This window comes from Dermacentor andersoni, chromosome 7 (genome assembly GCF_023375885.2).
Source record: "Dermacentor andersoni chromosome 7, qqDerAnde1_hic_scaffold, whole genome shotgun sequence".
Classification (NCBI taxonomy): Eukaryota; Metazoa; Arthropoda; class Arachnida; order Ixodida; family Ixodidae; genus Dermacentor; species Dermacentor andersoni.
In genome coordinates this window covers 28,617,614-28,630,828 of record NC_092820.1, presented here as the reverse complement: position 1 = coordinate 28,630,828, position 13,215 = coordinate 28,617,614, and the positions used below count along the sequence as shown (strand labels likewise).

At 45.5% G+C, this 13,215-nt stretch overlaps 1 protein-coding gene across 3 annotated transcripts in view; it reads right to left on the bottom strand.

The window, feature by feature from the left end:
• The window catches only part of LOC126535341 (REST corepressor 1-like), a 39,394-nt gene extending 30,174 nt beyond the window's left edge, over positions 1-9,220 (bottom strand). For 2 of the 3 annotated variants that reach the window (XM_050182228.2, XM_050182230.3), the window contains exons 1-5: positions 8,921-9,220; positions 7,922-7,984; positions 4,890-4,964; positions 2,162-2,214; positions 245-406 (exon numbers count right to left, since the gene is read on the bottom strand). In XM_050182228.2, coding sequence (XP_050038185.1) covers positions 245-406; positions 2,162-2,214; positions 4,890-4,964; positions 7,922-7,984; positions 8,921-9,032 — 465 coding nt within the window. In that variant the 5' untranslated portion in view covers positions 9,033-9,220. Of the gene's footprint in view, positions 1-244; positions 407-2,161; positions 2,215-4,889; positions 4,965-7,921; positions 7,985-8,085; positions 8,727-8,920 lie in introns of those variants that run through there. The other variant, XM_055073118.1, reaches the window with a different exon arrangement.
• Positions 9,221-13,215: the final 3,995 nt, after the last annotated feature.

The window sequence follows — 13,215 nt, the reverse complement described above, 5'->3', positions numbered from 1 at the left end:
TCGGCGTGGACGGCTCAAAAAGCCACGGTAACTGAAAGCCCGGCGAACTGGTAATGGTTGAATTGCAGCGTGCACACAAGCACACAGGCAGAGTTAAAAGGGCACAGGCACAACAGAAATGGGCTGTCCACGACAACGGACAGTTGATCTTATACTCCCTTGGCACGTGCAGGCCTCTGCGAGCTAAAAAGACAAGAGACAAGTACACTAAAAAGGTCCCGTAGTAGAGGCCTCAGTCATGTACCATCTGCCGTATCTTGTGGAAGTTCTTTCCGTGGAACTGGAAGGCCTGCTCAAACAGCACCTTGTCCTCGACAGTCCACTCGTCTGGGAAGGGCGTGAAATTGGCCAAGTCGGCCACCGCCTTCTCAAGGTCATACTTGTGCCAGAACAGCATGCCCAGTGCCTGTGGATACAGAACCAGCATTCTTTTATCATTTAATCTCATTTATTTAACATCTGTTTTCACTCTGTTGTAAGCAGATCACTGCTGCTTGCTTGAGCATGTGTTTATTTTTGGCACCCTTTTTAAAAATAAGAAGGCACTGGCTGTGAGAAGTTCAATGGGGTATATTAGCTAGACTGTGCAGGGAAGAGATCCCAAAGCAAGGCATACGACCACGCCTATACTAGTTTGCCGCAAACTATTGGTTAAATGTTTCTCTCAAGCCATATTTTTAAAATGCTGTGAAACAAAAAACGGAACATAATTTATCCGGCTCGAACTTGATCGTGAACATTACTGAACACATTTGCATTCAACTAATCATTGGAAAAGTGAGGGATGACATTACTGTAATACGTGACATCACTGCAGACAATATCTGTTGCTCAAAAGCACTGACGAGCGGTCACAGTGATTAGCACGAAAACATGGTAGCTAAGGAGTTGAACACTACACAGGCAATGTTATGTGCCTGGAGCCCTGCGTGTAGTAAACACTAGTAGTTGACTGGGCCCACATCAACAGCTGTGCAAGCTGACATGGCATACCATGCCAACATTAACACTTGTAAAATCTAAGGGACACGAAACCTGGGCCAGAGGAAGGAGGTAACATCAAATGCAAGAAACATTCTTGCTAGACAACTGCTCAACCAATTTGAATGAATCGATTGCATTTAATAGAGAAACCTGGGTTCTACCAATGTGAGATGCAGAATTTTAACTGAGGGCATCAGATTTTTTTTTTGCCTTTTCTTACAAGACCTTTCAGAAATTGGCAAGCTTAAAACAAAAACTGATTCGTAACTTTCCACCAAAATCAGTTATCAATGTTCAGGAGACTGCATCCGTTGGAGGGTCTCAAGAGGACAAATGTGAAGTAGTAGTTTATGGCTTACATGAAGCTACTACAATATTTGAGAGTTCTGCAAGCTTCCACGTTCTGCATATACCACTCGCAATTTAGTGGTATATGAGTGAGCGGTCTAAATTACATCAATTTCGTCTGCTGTGGATGTCCTTTCTTTTTTACTACAGTGTTACAAATTGTACACCTCATGTTTCGATTTTCTTAAATTGTTTAACAGTTTTTATGAAAAATGATTTATGGCTTAAATAAGACATCTCTCTTGCGAGTGGATCTCTTGTCTTTTAAAAGCAGCAAATTTTATCCAATCCGGTGCTGCGGTTGGTTTCCAAGAAAAACGATGTCACCATTCCCATGTATTTACAAAGGGGCTTCCAAGGCAAAGCTTCCTCTGAATGCATATAAGGGCAGCGCACAGGTGCGACAGAAGCAAGCCGCTGACCATTTCAACTTTTAGCAGACCAGCTATGGTAACTGCCCCATAGAGCCATGTAATGTGATGGGTTCATGGTGAAACAGCACAGATGACGGGATGAGTGAAACAGACGTCTGCTTCTCTATGTCTGTTTGTCAAGACTATGCCAAGGCAAACAGAGATGACAATGTGATGAATTCCTCAGAACCCCCCACCCTCAATTGACACACACAAATAATAATACTGATAAAAACTCCACACAGTATGTACAGGGAGAGACAAACAAATTCCGATATGACTTGCCACAAACTCCCAACTCTAGTTGTGCATAGGTGGTTGAAGCAGCAAGCACTGTCACAAAGACAGAAAACACAGCTGGGTGCTCTTGACGTGAATAAAGCAACCCAACACAAGGAGCATCTCGGTGCACCCACCTGCTCGGCATTGTAGCTGTACTTCTCCTTGGCAAGCGTCATGTACTCGTCCACTGCGGAAGGAAGCAAGGAGAATGGCAACAATGCTTCATTTTTATTTCTCTCACTCCATCGAGGGAACAAAGCCCTAAGGAATAGGTTTAAATAATAAAACAGTGTCATCCTGGCATTCAACAGACAAATACCAATGCAGCTGTTCTCATTTGCATTTCACAGACCCTCCAGCCTGTTTCCTTGTTCACATTTACATCCACGTCAGCTGTCATGCCTACACACCGCTTGGTACATAGCAGGCAATGTTAGAAAGTCTAGAGAGGCTTCCATCAGTGCCTGCATTTGTGACCAAGAAAGAGTGCATCACATAATTTAAGGAAGAAGAAAGCCATGGTATGCATCATGTAATTGCATGTGACATGAAGTCTCATGCATATCATAGCAAAGTGTACTGCGTGCTTTTACTAGGCAATAATACAAATCTGTCACCATTCCCCGTTGCAAGTGGGGCATAGTATTCCCACATCGCCCGCCACCTCGATTTGGCGCCTATTTTCCAACAGTCTTAAAACGCAACGTAATAGGAAAGCATCAAAGCACTTCTCGGCAGCTTGGACCCCACCAGCTCAGCATGCGTGGGTACCTTGTGCTGTAACGATTAGTGCAATGCTTTGGGTTACATAGATTTCAGGGACAGTTTTGCCAAATTTTTTAGTGACTTCATTCTCAGTTGGTATGTTCTTGTGTTTTTTCCCAAAATGTATGAACAAGGTCTTACTGTATTAAATCGAGTATAATTTTCTTTGCTGGGCACCAGGAACGCAAAATGACCCAAAAGCCTCGAAACAAAAGCATGGTGGACACAGAAAATGCAGCAGCTAGCCACATCATTGAACCGTGAAGCTAAGTTTGGAAATCACACAAACTTTGACAGACTCAGACAGTCTGGTTTTATGAAGACCGGTTTAAGCATTGAGGGGGTTTATGTTTTTAGCTCGTCTTAGCCAATTACCTTTTCCAAACGCACTTTTGCACCAACTGACCTTCTGTGTAGCATTCAAAACAGGCACAGGTCACTCGATGCATTTTGTTCGTTTAAGTGAGAAATAAATGCTTCCTTCGGCTATTTCCATGTCTTCTCCACAAAGGGTTAAAATCTTCTGGAGTTATTACATGCAGTTACTCGACTGTGCTTGCCTTCCCTCGGCAGCCATGCCGTAACTCTAACAGACCTTACGTGGCCTGCCAAACCCTATTTCTTCCTCATAATGTCAATTAGAATATTGGCTACCCCCGCCTGCCCTCTAATCCGCACCGCTGCCTTCCCGTCTCTTATTATTCTTTTTCCATAGCTCTGTGCAATCATATCGGTAATCCTCCAAATTTTAGCCCAACAGACTTGCGCGCTGATTATGCAAGAAATAAAAGCTACATCAAAAAGTGTGCCCAAGGCACTCATCCTTTACAAAGAGGCAAAGATGGCCCACAATGAGGCCACGCAAGTGTTTGTCCAATTTTCGGGACCCAAGAGCGTGAAAATACTGACACAGCCGAGACCCTCCACCGACAATCGAGAGAACTGAGGCCAGCAAGCTGCACAGACTGCTAGCACAGACTCGGCAGCACTCCTTGCCGCGCCTCTCAACTGAAAGACTCATCCCACCCAGAGCCACACGTGCCCTACTGCAGGACTGCCACCATCTACCTCTTAAGACCTCAGCCAGACCCTTAATGTCAGTGATGTTCTACAGCCTCCTACATGACAGGGGTCTGAATGTCAGATTTTGAAAGAAATGTTTTTACGTTTGTTCAGACAAGTTCTTTGCAGTAAAGACAACTCAACCTTGTTTTAGTCCCACTGCTCTTCCGCTAAACAGAGTAGTTAGTCAGAACTTCACTAGACCAATTTCATAATGAATTTCACTATGTCCACACTCTAGTAAAACATGCCGGATTGAAGGACAACTTTGATAAGAAGCATAATGTGTGCCGTGACAAAGCCAATACATAGGCAAAAGCAGGCAGGTGAGATTAAGAAGATTCTACAATAGAGGTAGGGTTTAGGAGGCTCAACTCGAACTTCTCCATAAATTTCACAGAAAAGATCCAGAAGAAAAAAAGCAATAAAAAACTTGGCCCGCATATCACCAAAGCTGATAAACTGACTGAATGGGCCTCATTTTCAGTTTGCCCACACTTTTCTTTCGCAAGTTCTCTCTCTTCAAAAATGTGTAAGACGGGAGATGAGGCTAAACGCTTGAGAAGGCCCGAGCTCCCTGTTAAATATGTTTAGAAAAGCAGTCAACAAACTACAGTTAAGACAAATGGCAGTGTAGCACTACGCATAGCTACAAAAAGAATGGACACTCCAGATTACGAAAAAAATGTAACGACCGATTCCACGTTTACATTACTGCAGAAGAGATAACCAGCTGAAAGAAAAGCCACACGTCCAAATGAAAAGGCTTTACAAGCTCGGCCGAAAACAATGTCCTAGATTTCAGGCACCTCGTTTAGTTCAATGGTTACTGCAATCTTGGAAGGCCGCCTTTTCGTGCTCAAGATTTCCACTATGTTTGAAGGACTGCTATGAACCCTGCAACACCACAATACAGCAAGGTTAAGTGCTTTCCACTAGTCTATTTTGAAGACGTGCACTGGAAACCCCGCTCCAATGTCCACAGCAACAATTCCCAATGACCAGGCATGTTTGGCAAAACAGAAAGGAACTTACACTTGCTGTCCGAGATGTCGGGGCACGGTGACCACACCAGGAGAGCACGCTCGGGTGTGAACTCCGGGCACGGATCTGCATCGTAGGGGAGGCAACAGCTTGTCTTACAGGGACAGGAAAAGTCTCATTTTTATTTGTTTTATTCGTTAGCCATTGAATCTGCAATTATGCAACGGGGCCTCAATTCCTTGAGAGTGTAGCAAATAATTATGTTACCTTTTCATGCGACCACTTCAAAATGCACGGCAAGTGCACCACAACCTTTAATGCGATAAAGGGAACTATTTATGTCACTGAAATCTGATGTGGCGATCTCATGGTACCATACACTGCTGACACATACACACACATTATGACCACGTTGCCGAAAGCAGATTCTATTCGGCACTCAGCACTATAACATGGGAGAGAGGGTCCCTCTGTGTACGAGAAGCACACAATTGGAAGGGCCAGCTTGGCAGGTTTCAGCAACAAGGTCATTGCATGGCCTTGAACTGCCACAATGAGCCGAGTGCTGCACTTTCTTCAGTTATTTGCAGTCGTCTCCACTTTCAGTGACATGAATAGCCTCTCTTTTTCTAGCATTTAGAGTCACGCTGCACTTGGCACACATTTTGAAAGGGTCACATAAAAGGTGCTTAATTATTTGTGGTACTCTCAAGGAACCAAGGCTTCATACTGTAATAATGGAGTCATAACGTACCTAAAAAAAGAAAAGAAGAATGACACGAAGCTATCGTGTCAGTATTCTTTTATAGAGGGAGTAAAGAGAAACATCAGGTGAGCTTAAATTGGTGTGCTCTTTCAGAACTCCCTTTTCATTAATCTTGTAATTAGAGGTTGACTAAAGGAGGAAAAAATGGTCAGAGTTGCAGTTTCTTGACATTCGCACTAAAGTCTCAATGCCAGTATGTCAGTGTGACGTCACAAATTTGAGAGTATATTTTTTTATTTCGGTCACTTTCAAGCTTTCTAAGTTCGGTGGATGGCTCTTTTAGGATGCAATGAAGTTGATATTTATGGATAAAAGTTCGACTAGGCCCAAGCAGGCGCCATGAAAATCTGCGATGTCATGGCATGTGGAAGGCAGATGTTGCCACCCGCATTTCATTTTTGTGTCTCTTGCGGCCTTCTCGCAGATTAAGAGTGGATGTAGTCCGAAACGGTATTTTACTAACAGAGCCCAAATTATTTTTATTTCTAGTGTTCCCTCAAGCACATTTACTGCAAGAGGAGCAACTTTTCATTACAGCCACAGGATTGCCAAAGCCGAGGCTGCTACAGAGAGGACAGGCCTACTGAAGGACAGTAAAAGATCCCGTGGGTCAGGGCAACCAAGTTACCACTTTGTGATCTACAAGGATGTCCCACAAGCCAAAATAGAGAGGGGTGTGCAGATATCTAAAACTTTCAAATAACAAATTGAATAGTCAATATACAATATTACAAACATTTTTCAGATAGTTCAAATCGCCGACTGGGCATGACCAAACCCAACATTAGAGCAACTGTGCAAGAAATTCAATCCGGGTGCCATAGCAGGGACATTACTCCCCAATACGTAGCTCAGGAAGTCACTTTCCCGACCAAACTACCGTGCAACTTTGCAAGGAGTCTTGAGTATGCACATAAGCTGCTTACGTAATGCTCATTTCATGCTACTAATAAACAACTCATAACGTGCCACCTGATGACAGTAATTTGCATACTAGAATGGGAAGATTCTTTTATACTAATGGTGAAAATGGCTGCCCACAACTTGGAAAATATTCAAAATGTACTCGATACTCAATATGCTTACATCTCAAAAATCACTATTCAGACATTGCTAAAAATACATGTCTAGACCCACCACCAGGTGGAGCATGCCTTTTGCCCCAAGTCTAGCTACCAAAGATGTGTTCAGGCTTTTCCGCTTCTCAGCGTTGATGCCTACAAGTCAACTGCCTCAGCCTACATCATGCCCACTGCAGAATACGAGCTGGTGGCGATGTTGTAGGCAAAATTAAGAAACGGAAATGAGTAAGCCGAATCGCCTCGGGTGAAACGTGTGCTGCGACCTTGTAGCAGGTTTACGACTTGCATGACTCGAGGCCAATGCCCATCCAGCACACTGTAGATAGTTGTGGGTCAGCAGACTTGACCCGCACAATTCAAGAATATGAAATTGGTTGGTCAGTGAATACCATGGTGAACAACACGTACAGATAACAGGACAGCCACATGCATTTGGTGTCTTCTTTCTTGTACTGTAATCTGCACTGTCAAGCTTTCAGTAAATGAGACACATTCTTCAAGTGTGCAGGCATCACTGCATAAAAATCTCTACACTTTCCTGTCTTTCTGCTGCTACACCCCTGACGGTGCCGTGCAAAAAGTCACCAATGGCAGTTTGCTAATGCACGTCAGCAGGCTAGGTGGTTCGGATTTGTGATCAAAATTTTCAGCATTCGACAAACACAGGAAAAGATGACATACACATATTGTAGTTGAAAGTAGCCCTGCGTATCATCTGATTTTGATTTTCTTCTACCCAAGCTGCACATTTTTATCACGGTTACCAATGGCAACTGCCTCACAGACAAGAGCACGCACTCAGACTGTGCAGCAGCGCTATTCGCCAGCTGTGCAAAGCTGCAGCCATGAATATAATGCACTCAGCTGATGACATGTGATCCACAGACCACTGCTCGAAATGAGTGACATCGTAGCTTGTTTAGCCATTCAAATGGCTAGCTTCTTCAGATCACATGCAAATAACCATGACAGCGATCTTGAACTAATGATGCACTCCAACGCAGTACCACCCTGCTCAAGAACCAGCACTACTAAGCACTCCGGTTGCCACGCTTTGCACTGCCTCTTTGCATGTTCAACGGTGTTTTACATGTGGTGCTTTAATACGCTCCACCTAAATGTTTTATCAAGTGCACAATGAGTAGTGGATGATACAAAGTTGCTCCAACAGGGGCTAGTAACTATTAATGAAAAATGCTGGCGGTGCAGCATGTCACTATTGCGCTGAGGCTCACCTGTTGCTGAGATGATGTCTGGTACCACTGCTTGAAAATCATGGCCGACACGCATGCCGTGGTCTGGAAAGAAAAAAAAAAGATACATGTGATGAGACACATTTTTAAACTATAACCGGCGCCACTACTTTTTTTGACAGGCAAGCATTCTAAAGCAAACTAACCCTTCCCTCTGCGACGGCCGCTTTAATTACACCAGCACATTACGGATGGCGCAACTGTTACGCAACATGCCAGAAAAGACTCGACCACACAGAGTTAAGCGAACACAGCGCACTCGCGAACCACGGTGGCGTTCTCAGGTGAGGCTTTAGGATGTCGCCACCTATTTAAGTCACAAGCCGGGATACGGCAAGTACAGCCAAGCACTCGAGTCACAAACCGGAACTACGGACACCCCTACGAAAGGGCGTTCGACGGGACAATCACCGATCTTTTCGAAGAGGGAACGAGGTGCGATATACGTGCCGTCTTTTCCATCCGGCTCCCGAACCGTCGGATCGGTGGATGCGCCCATCATCTCTGGCATCGCGCGACGATTGCTTTCTCTCTTTTTTTTTTTTTTCAGTTACTTTTAAGAAGCGGCATTGTCGAAGCCGTCGCCGCCACCGACGCGAGGTCGCGCGCACTATGCACAGGGTTTGGCCGGAGTTCGCGCCGAAGGGCTACGGTCGTACAGGAAGCGCCGGTTCACGACCACGAGAACTGTCGCGGAGAAATGCCGGCTCGAAAAACTACGTTGTCGGCGTAGACATCGTCGAGGGACGATGTGTCGGACCGCTGTTGGGCGCGTTCAAACGGCTCTATCGCGTACGGCGGGAGGGGGGGGGGGGGTGATAATACCGCGCGCGGAGCCAGGCACGGTGGGGATGTGAAAAAGAGAAAAAAGACGAGTACGCGCACGGCGCGGCGCTTTAATTTGAAAATTAAAGAGCCGAAAAGATAGAGTTGCCGTCGTGCAGCGTCTTTTCCATCCCACTCCCGGCGTGTGAGGCTCACCTTGCTCCGACTCGTCGGTAGCGCTTCCTTCGTCGGTGAGGTGCCCGTTCGGACTCGAGGTGTGCGATCGGCGCCCGATGCGAGAGTCATCGTTGCGATCGGCGAGCACCATCTTTTTTTCCGTAGCGGAAAGGAGCGCTGCCTCGGACTCCAAAGACTCGACCGGCACGGCGAAGCCAAAAACTTTCGTGAAACAGAGGAACGCGACTTTTTTTTCTCTCTCTCTCTTTGCAAGAAATCACACGGAGACCCACTGCAGCCGACACTCGCCGAAGTGGAACTGCGAGCGAGAGAAGTGTTGCGCCCCTGCGCATCGAAGACCGCGCGCGTAGAAAAATAGTGCCTAAATAAAGCGTCCTGGAATTTGTTACACGTTTAGGTCGTCCAAAGTCAGGTTCAATTTCGCTCATTATCTTAACTTTGTAACCTGATATATTGCTTTGTTGTAATATTGTAATCCACAATTTTTCATTTGCTAAAATCTACGGAATCAACAATGATACTAACTGAATCCGGAGAGCTGAACTTAAAAGCGTGGATTATCGCGTAACTAATTTTAAAAACATAATAACTATGTTTTTCACAACCAAGAATGCCTATATATTGATTAAATCTTCTTGGTTTTATTTAGCGAAGTGATACAACGAAAATATGCGAACTCAAGTGCAGCCCCTGCTATGCAGTTAGTATCACTTCGTCTCCGTAGTTTTGGAGCTTGCAACGTAATATTCTTCCGCCTTGTTAGCGGCGGCTCCGAAATCGTAATTTTTCTTCAAATATAAATGTATTTCGTTAGTAACACCACATTGTGAGGCTAACTTGGTGCAGACCAGGGCTGTGCGCGATGCCTAAGCCATGATTTATGCGTCTGCTGGCCTTCTAAGGGTAGATGAAAATAGGAACGCCATGTGTGGGTACCTACTACCACAGGCGAAGTTTGCGTACTTCGTCTTAAGCAACAGCAGCGGTTACATCTTTAAAACAGACTTTCGCGCTTGTTATGGCCTTCCGGACGTCCTGTTTAACGTCGCTGCCCAAAAGAGAATACTTGTCAGTGTGTGGGAAAACTGCGCGGTGTGTTTCCGCGCGGTCTTGCGGTGTCAACAATCGTGTCGCAATCGCGCGCGACCACAGCTGTTACCGAAGGCGACGAACTAGGGAATACAGAAGATTTGGTTTTATTTCGCGCGTTCGCGAGCCACTCGGTTAGCATTATGGCAATTTAGCGCTAACATATGGCAGCGTCCTCCTTCGTCAAGAACGTTGACGAATAAGCTACCTGCGCCAGTGTAATAACTGCGTTGTGCACGTCACCTCGCCTCATTAGCTCGAATCGTAATGTCCTTAAAATTCATAAGTGTTGAATTGTTCCCTTAGTGTGGCGGCAGATTTTGTACGCCTCGAGTGGAGGAGATACGCAGAACTGAATGGGCTTGACTGCGTGCCGCGCATCCATGAGCTACTCCTGGCTTTTGCGTATTTTCCCTGGAAATGCTCTAATATCCCTCGCACCCGGCTCACAAGTTCCCATGGAGCCAAATGATGCTCGCGCTGACTTGCATATTGGGTGTTTAGAATTGGGTACATCAAACACGTGGGCAGCGCAAGCTTGGTGCGGCCGAAGTCTCTAGAACAGGTAAATTTCCGGTGTTTGCAGGTGACCTCCGCCTGGCAAGTACCGCGGGTCCGCGCTGGATGAAAACGAGCCTAAGGATTGAGATATGTCCACTCGTGTACAATGTGCACGCTCGCTCACCGCGGTCCCCGAAAACATAATATTCACGATGCGATGGAGTTGGTCACTTGGCAACGTGGAAACCACGCGAACCTCCTTGAAATTTTCTGGCAGCCCTGTCTACAAATGAATAAAAAGAATCTCTGCAAATGGTGCAAGCATGCGTACATTCATCTTGGGCTGAATAAACGAGTGCATTTTGTACAGCGCGCGCAGTGATCTTCGAGATCTGGTGCTTCCGTTTTCTTTCTTATATATATATATATATATATATGGCCTGCCACGTTTGGCGTATTCATATTGTGAAGCTATTGCGCTGGACGCAGCGCACGGCCAGACTATAGCGCACTCGCGATCGCTGTAAACAAGGAGCAAATGCATGACGGCACTGCATCTGACGCAGACTCAACGATTTATTCCATGTGTTATTTGTATTGTAGAAACAGCCTTGGCTGCTTAATGAGCCGACCACACGTTATAAGAATTATAATGCGCGATCAATAATTAAGCGGTCTTATTTTCTCGTTTTCATGCGTTGAACTGGGGTGCATTAAACACACACTTATGATGGGTACGTGTGGCAGATTAAAGTTTTTGGACAATAATAAACAAAAAGAGTACGCGATGCATATATAACTGCGCTATGTTAACTATCTTCCTAGCGGATATGTCCATTGCGTCTCCACTTTTAAGCGAGCTTTCTTTGGGAACGTTCCCGTCTGCAGGCCGTGGCTATACTGCTGTCTTACATGGAGTGTATTTTCGATCGTGATCGGGCTCGAACGTGCGCGAAAATGCACCGTGTGATACCCGTATTACTTCACACAGATATGTACATTCGCATATGAATTGCCGTTTGCACTTACGCGTAAGTTGTGAACGGTATATAGCGTGTAAACATAAGCACATATCAGATGAAAAAAATTACACGTTGCAACGTACGACAGTAAAGACACTTGTACGCATCGCATTTAGTTTTATAGCATTTAATTATCCGCTTCACATGGAGTCCAACATACGGGTTGGATCTGCTGATTCTATTCCGTAGAGTGGCCTGCTTGAAGAGACATTGGAAACGGGTCGTGCGAGTTTAGGGGCAAGACTGCAGTGCGCGCTGCGTAATGAAAAAGTTGTCGGGAAACGTGAATACAGTTCGCAGAGAACTGCTCCACGGTGAAAGGCCTACGTGACCGCATGACCATCTCAGAAATTTCAGTTGCGCCGTAGGCACAGACAACTGTGAAGTAGGCACCTGAAGCTCGGAGGCTATGTTATGGATGTCTGCAAGAGCCACAGACGAAGGGCTGAGTAGATCACCACGGACGGAATGAAAGACCACGGGCCGGATGAGAAAATATTGCAGTTACGAGTAATTTTTTCGCCTATACTTCACGTTCCTTCGAGTAAGATAACGGACACGTTCAGTCAAACTGCTGTATGACACTCCGGCTCCACCGGCGTGACCTACATAAAAGGTACAGCCCGCATCAAGTGCTGTGATAGAACATAGAAGGCACATCGTTTCACCAATAGCGTGAAGTATTTGTGGTCAGTGAGTGATGTTTAAACGTTGTGATACAAAATAAGCATTTTTCACTCCACAACGTTCCGTTAATGCTTTGCACGCTTTGCGAATGGAAGTTCGCATGGACATTGATAAACGTCTCTGTGATCTCGGAGGCCACAATTCTAGCGACTGGATGTCGTCACCATTTGGTTTTGTTGCTTGGTTGTACAGAACGGCAGCCGGCGTTAGCCAAAATTTCAGCATAGACAGAAATACGGAGGGATATCTTGTGATTCAGCACAAATGTATCGTAAATGCACTGATGTACAGATTTCAATGCACCGATTCGAACCGCTGCCAAAGGCGCGGCTGGATTGTTGACAATAACTTCAAAATGCTCGCTGCTATAATCTAAAAACGTTGGCTCGTACCAGACGTGGGAAGCGCTTTTGATCTCATTCCAACATGTCCGGCGTCCTTTAGACGCTTTGTAAGAGTAAGTATTTTAATAAAAGCTCGAAAGTACAGGGCCTTACAGATTGTCGACGCAAATCAGGCGTCCGCAATTTCGGAGGCCAAGGAAAGGTTAGGTGGCCACGGTGGCCAACAGGGAGTTATGGCAGTTCGGTTGTCGTCATCACAGCTCTACATAACTCATGCACGCACACACCGGACCGATTCTGTTGTTATGGCATTTTGCTCTACTGCTGACTCCTTGGTCGTGGGTTTAAAGCCGGGCAGGAACAGCCACGTACGGATATTTCAAATAATTCTACCGTATTTTTTTCCCGCTGTTTGCCCAACTACTGCTTCTCGTATTAGTAATCGAAGTCTAACTGCAACAAATTTTTACATCGCGTAAAAAGCCTGTTTTCTAAAAGTGCATATATACGTAATAGGCGCAGCGCAAATTATCGCGTGTACGAGCACATGCATCACCGAATGGCCGCAAAAATCAACCTTTCGAATCCCTAAACTGAGAAGGCCGTCGCTCATTATTTCTCTTTATGCACGCTGTTTTAAATTCGCACAACCTTTGTCAAAAGTATGCGG